The 1,088-nt window shown below is 35.4% G+C and overlaps 1 protein-coding gene across 1 annotated transcript in view; it reads left to right on the forward strand.

The window, feature by feature from the left end:
• The window catches only part of unc80 (unc80, NALCN channel complex subunit), a 24,620-nt gene that overhangs the window by 4,171 nt on the left and 19,361 nt on the right, over positions 1-1,088 (forward strand). Inside the window, exons 15-16 of the mRNA XM_026819245.1 lie at positions 81-507; positions 580-725. Of these exons, the coding sequence (XP_026675046.1) occupies positions 81-507; positions 580-725 (573 nt within the window). The remainder of the gene's footprint in view (positions 1-80; positions 508-579; positions 726-1,088) is intronic.

Below are 1,088 nucleotides of genomic sequence, written 5' to 3' on the forward strand. Positions count from 1 at the left end.
TTATCTGAATTATAATATAAGTATTATTTATTTTATACTGCTTTACACTTTTGAACAATTATTGGAGTAATTTTCAACAGGTTACGAATGGTCAATGAAGAAACATCGGTACAGCAAATGCCACGTCGCCGAAGTAATTCCTTGCCCATTCCAAAAATCGAAGTATCCATTTACCAAAGTCCTGAAAGCAAAAAGAAGGAGGTACCCAAGAGCTTTATAGAAATACCGGAAGCAAGAGACGTCTCTGTAGTATCCAGCACAGACAATGGTATACAACGTTACGAATTAACAGTAATATTCCTTTTTATAATTGCAATTATTGTAATCGTTTCTGCGTCAGGTCACGATACTGACACGAGTCATCATACGAGACGGGCCAGCGAGAAGTCGAAGAAGAGAATGAAAATGGCTGATCTTAAAGCGTTCGTCGAGACGAAATTGTTATCGAAATCCGAAAAGGCGCTTGAGAAAATTGGTCAAGACGAGCCGAAAATGTTATTCGATCAGGTAAACAATTTTCATCTCCGTTAAAATTGCAAAAGGTGTGAAATATTAATTGCAATGAAATCTTTTCATTAGGAGAGTCACAGGAGTCTAGACACGGGAGACGATCGTTTAAGAGAGCGGCGTACTTCGACGAGTTCAAAAATATTCGACGCGAAAGATATCGATTACATGAAGCATCCGACGAATTTAATCAAAGGAAAAAGCATGCCGAGTTTAAGGTACGTAAAACTGCATGTGTACAATAAACGTATTATATTCCAATAAAGATTCTTCTCTTCGACTATGATTTCATTTCGTTCGTACTCACACACACACGTGCTAATACATTGATTCGTCAATCCTTAATTGACTTTACTTTTCTATTTGATAATAACGACGATATTGACGAAACTTGTGTGGGTGTGTATGGATTCTTACTTAAATTTCAAATGATTCAAACATCTGAATTAATATATAAATATTGTTTAATACAAAATAAATAGTAACGCTTAAATTGTATGCTGTCAGATAAAGTATTTAGGCAGATGATTTTAATCTTTGGACGTAGATTGTAATCAGTGTTGGGTAGCATACACTGATTA

This window comes from Ceratina calcarata, unplaced genomic scaffold, assembly GCF_001652005.2.
Source record: "Ceratina calcarata isolate Rehan_Ccalc_2016 unplaced genomic scaffold, ASM165200v1 scaffold97.2, whole genome shotgun sequence".
NCBI lineage: Eukaryota > Metazoa > Arthropoda > Insecta > Hymenoptera > Apidae > Ceratina > Ceratina calcarata.